Below are 5,276 nucleotides of genomic sequence, written 5' to 3'. Positions count from 1 at the left end.
ATATTCTTGCCTGGAAAATTCCATGTACAGAGGAGCCTGGCTAGCTACAGTCCATGGGATTGCGAAAGAGTCAAACACGACTGAAGGACTAACAACAACAATGACGACATGGAATCTGTGTGGCCTTGAGTGCTTTCTTCTGGCCCAGTGTTTCTGATAGAACCTCAAAGGGCACAGGAGAGTGGCGAGTTGCTAGCAAGACTTTGCTGCATGCCTTTCAGGAAAACAGCTAAGCATGCTGATTGGGAAACTCAGTTCTCTATTTAACTGTTCCAGAAATGGTTAAATTTCTCTATAGGAAGAGAGGGTTTTCAAAGGCTGTCTTCCTTAGAAAATGTTATTGTTCATTTCTTAGTAGATCTCAAAGTCCTCAGAAAATAGGAGATGGAAAAGATAGGTGGTGATCACAGGGAAAGCAATGTGGGAGCCATCAGGCATGAGATTGGGAAAACAGGCAAAGATATAATGCTATCTTGGAGTCTTGATTTCCAGATGATAAAGGATGTATGGAGATCTGGAATTGTGATTGCTTTCACCTTCTGCACCTTTTAACCTTCAAAGGCTATGGATAGACCATGAAGCTGGACCCTCTCAGAAAGCGCAGTTGCCCAAGAATTGGCCTGATCTATGTCTCAGCTTATTTCATACCTGGGGATATGGCTTACTTTAAGTTGCAACATCTTTGTTTTTTTCTGTTTCTTATAGATTCATGAAGGTGGCAGGAAGCACAGTGGATGCAGTTACCTGGCAACAGTAGGTATTCACCTTTTTTGCTCTTACTTATTTTCAAATGCTGTGAAATGAAAGATAAGGAGTTGTCATGAAGTTATAACTGACATTTAATAAATTATCCTTCATCCTCCAAGAAAAATAGTTAAAATTAACTCCAAAGTTATTATTATGATACATAGGCTCTCATAGTAATATAATTTTATTGTTTCCAAAAATGAAAACAAAAACAGGGTAACATTTTGGAAAGCTCAGCTATTGTGTACACTTTTAAACTAACCTTGCATTAGTGTACAGGTTATGGGAATCTAAGCATGCCACCCTAAGCTTTTTTGGGGGGAATAAATTTCCTTAAGAGAGTAAATAGTTTTAATTATCTAATATATCATAAGAAAATAAAAACACTTTATTATATTAATGGTAGTAATATAGAGAGTCACTAATGTGAAGCAATACACGCACACACACACCACACCACACACACACACACACACACACACATATATATATAGAGAGAGAGAGAGAGCAGTTTTGAGAAAGGATCAACGTTCCAGGGAATAAGCTTACAATGGCAGAGACCTGTTACTCAGGGGTAGCTTAACTGGTAAAGATAATTAGCTGATATATAAATTTAAATTTTCTTTAAGTCCCCTTACAAACTTTGTGCTGGAATGTCCAGCATCTCACAGTGTCTCACTGATTTTATACTGGAATCCTGCCCTTCGTTTCTGTAAGAGATCTGTCACGTAGCATCTTTCAAATCATCTCTCATCTGATGTGGTTCTCACAGCTCAGACATGACTCCCATTCTGGGCCCTCAGAGCTGTCAGCCATGGCCACCTTTCTCAGTCACTCTCATCCTGCCTGCTTAGCATGTTTACTTCTGTCCTTCGTTTTAAGTGGGTCACAGAATCCCTTAGGATTCATGACAGTTATGAAACAAAGAAAAGTGAATGCAATTTTATTAAGTATCCTAAAAGATTTTTTGGTTGTTGGCAATCAATAACTTTTATCATAATGAAAAATATTTTATTCTACATTTATATTCTTAGTTTCTGTAAACAAGAAGTTCCAAATACTTGGAGAAATTCTTATTCTCCTTCAGTTTGTCTTTGTGAGCCTTGGATTGAGTGGGTTTGAGGATCTTGTCATTCCTTTGCTTAAATTCCCTCAAGTTCCTTCCCTTTGCATGTAGACCACAAGCTAGACTCTCAGACTTTCTACTCCCGCCTTTAAGGCCCTTTATGTTTGATTACTGCTCTCTTCTGATCCCACCCTGCCCGTACTCATTCTGTCACAGCACTGGTGAGGTCTTTCAGTTGGTTGAGGGTTCACATGAATGTCTGCCTCAAGAACTTTGTATGTATCATTCCCTCTGCCTGGAATGCTGTTTTCTTTATTTTGTGTGTAGCTGACTCTTTCTCATCTCTTAAGATTCAGCTTATGCGTCACCTCCTTCAGGAGGTCTTCCCTGATGATTCTATCTAAAATAGAACTCCTATTTAATTCTCTTTCTTTGTTTTTCCATAGTACTTACCATAACTTGCAATTACTGTTTTTTTAATACTGGTTTTTGTAATTTGTGTGTTTTATCTTTTACCAAAATAATGCTTATTCAGTTCAACAAGTGCTTATTTGGACAATTGTTAATTGGGCATTTACTATGGGAGAAAATAACAACAAGGATAATAATAATAACAATGTGGTAGAAATTTTAATGTATATTACTACATCTGACCCTCGAAACAAGTAAATGAGATCAGGACTGTTTTTATCCCTAATTTTCTACAACTTAGAGAACGGTGTATAAAATCCAAAGATCACAAAGAAGTGGCAGATTTTGAATTCACAGCTGGGTCTGTCTCACTCCGTGGGCTTCTCCTAACTGTTACTGCTTTAGTAACCGGTCAGTGATCCTTTACTGGAATTCTAGTTGCTATAGTTGTTTCGTTGCTTAGTCATGTCCAACTCTTGTGACCCCATGGACTGTAGCCTGCAAGACTCCTCTGTCCATGGAACTTCCCAGGCAAGAATGCTGGAGTGGGTTGCCATTTCCTGCTCTAGGGGATCTTCCTGAACCAGGGGTTGAACCTGAGTCTGCTACATTGGCAAGCAGGTTCTTTACCACTGAGCCAGCAGGGAAGCCCATTACATTCTAGGGTGGGGGATAGGGAATTAAAATCCTCTTCAGGGTCTTAACCAAAAGCTATCTGGATAATGTAGCATAAAGACTAAAGAATGAAGACTTTATAGTATTTAAGAAGTAATGAGATCAGTGTATAAAAATTAGTGGATAAGAATGTAGGGCTTGTTCAATTATCATGGCTGACAGGGAGGGATCAGAAAAATTTTTCCTCCCCTACTCAAGTACTTTCCATAGTACATATGCAGTGAAGTGAGCAAAATATTTTTTAAAGGAAAAATAATTTTTTTTTGCAAATACAGCCTATTAGCTATTTAAAAAAAATATTGGCCATCTCTCAAGATAAATATCATGTATTTGTAGCTACTCTAAAAATACCCCCAAAGAAGGCATGGGGTTGCATTTCTTTTGGCTCTAAGATCAACACTTTTTTGGGGACAACAAGTAGTACCTTGTCTCTGCCATTTATTCCTTACAGCCATAATCTTCAGTCAAGACTTGGGATAGTCACAGAACAATTCTAAGAAATCCTGGCTAGACGGACTCGGTGAAAATTAAAGCCAAATGCCATGTTTCTCTAACCCTGAGTATGCTGAGGTGAATATTTGTTAATAATGTAAAGTAAATCAAGAGTCATTGTCAGGAAAAAAAAAAGGAGCATAGAATTTGTTGATATACATCGGTCTATGGTAGCCAAAGGTACTGAGATATTGAGCTTGGAGCCTGAACAACCAGAGCTCTGAGTCTGAAGTCATAAATAAATAAGTCTATATAGTTAGACTATTTTGATTTGGACTTTCATGCTCTTGGATTTACACAACTTGATGATTTGTTCTGCCCACCAACCCATGCCGAAAACCCAGAAGTGAGATGAAGTTCAGATTACAGGAATGGTGGAATAGCTTATATCAAATATCAATGATAAATCTGGACAACAAATATCAATAAATAAATAAATACACACACACCCAGAAGAGAGATCAAAGAGCTAGAGGAAGTTATTCAATCCCTGAAAGAAGTGAATGACACTGGTGAGATCTGTGGTTACTTAAGAATCCATACAGTATGAGATGGCTTTAAACTCAAAATAAATGCATGGTCATATTGGCTTGAGATGTTGAAAAAGGGAGTCAAAAGGTAGAAATCTCATAAGGAAGAAGCTATGGGGAAACATACCAAATATGCATATAAACTTCCTTTCAAATCTTTGCCTAATCTCTGAACTGTACATATATAAGGGAGACTCCAAGGAGCCTGGTAGAAAACAACAGCTGGAAGTCTGAAAATGTTGAACAGAAATTTCAGCTGCTGTCTGTCACATGAGGGACAGAGATTAAAATTTGAATCTCACAAGTTTAGAGGGGCCTGATAAACAGCTCGTGCTTTCCAGTGAAAACTAAAAGACTATGCCCAGGAGTAAAGTCCGTGTCCCAGGTCTAAGGATTTGCCTTAAGTCTAATGTGTAACCAACACATGTAATATAAATTGTTAGAGTCACCCTAACAAATTCTAAACTGCAGCTGCCACAAGACCAGCTATTCATCCAACTGCCTACCTGGATCCCAAACTAACACTCTTCTATCCCTACAGCATATCATCCACACTTTCCAATATACAATTTACAAATTACTAGGAATGCAAAGAAACAGAAAAATGTGGCCCATGGCCAAGAATGAACAATAACTAGAAACTCTGAGATGACCCAGATAGTAGAATTAGCTGACAAGGATTTTAAAGAAGCAATTGCAAATATATTCAAATAATTAAGAGAAAATGTCCATCTTGAGTGAACACAAAGGGAAATATTGGCAGTAACATGAAAACAGTATATATGTAAAAGTACCAAATGAAATTATTAAAGAAAAACAGAATAATAACTGAAACGATGGGAATTCCCTGATGGTCCAGTGGTTAGGACTCCATGTTTCCAATGCAAGGGGCATGGGTTTGATCATTGGTCAGGGAACTAAGTTCCTACAAGCCATACAGTGTGGCCAATATAACTGAAATGAAAGACTCTCTGGGTGGGCTTGCTAAAAGATTAGAAAATACAGGATCCTCTATGACCCACCTCCCAAAATATTGGAAATAAAAGCAAAAATAAACAAATGGGACCTAATTAAACTTAAAAACTTCTGCATAACAAAGGAAACTATAAGCAAGGTGAAAAGACAGCCTTCAGAATGGGAGAAAAATAATAGCAAATGAAACAACTGACAAACAACTAATCTCAAAAATATACAAGCAACTCCTACAGCTCAATTCCAGAAAAATAAATAACCCAATCAAAAAATGGGCCAAAGAACTAAATAGACATTTCTCCAAAGAAGACATACAGATGGCTAACAAACACATGAAAAGATGATCAACATCACTCATTATCAGAGAGATGCAAATCAAAACC

At 37.6% G+C, this 5,276-nt stretch overlaps 1 protein-coding gene across 1 annotated transcript in view; it reads left to right on the top strand.

Moving 5' to 3' along the window:
* HPSE2 (heparanase 2 (inactive)) overlaps nucleotides 1-5,276 on the top strand; it is a gene marked incomplete at its 5' end in the record, with an annotated part of 275,793 nt that overhangs the window by 34,675 nt on the left and 235,842 nt on the right. The window contains one exon of the mRNA XM_010833116.1: nucleotides 706-753. Coding sequence (XP_010831418.1) covers nucleotides 706-753 — 48 coding nt within the window. The remainder of the gene's footprint in view (nucleotides 1-705; nucleotides 754-5,276) is intronic.

The sequence above is a fragment of the Bison bison genome, unplaced genomic scaffold (assembly GCF_000754665.1).
Source record: "Bison bison bison isolate TAMUID 2011002044 unplaced genomic scaffold, Bison_UMD1.0 scf7180017862979, whole genome shotgun sequence".
Lineage (NCBI taxonomy): Eukaryota > Metazoa > Chordata > Mammalia > Artiodactyla > Bovidae > Bison > Bison bison.
The sequence above is the reverse complement of the archived record's forward strand: the minus strand, read 5'-3'. Positions and strand labels throughout refer to the sequence as shown.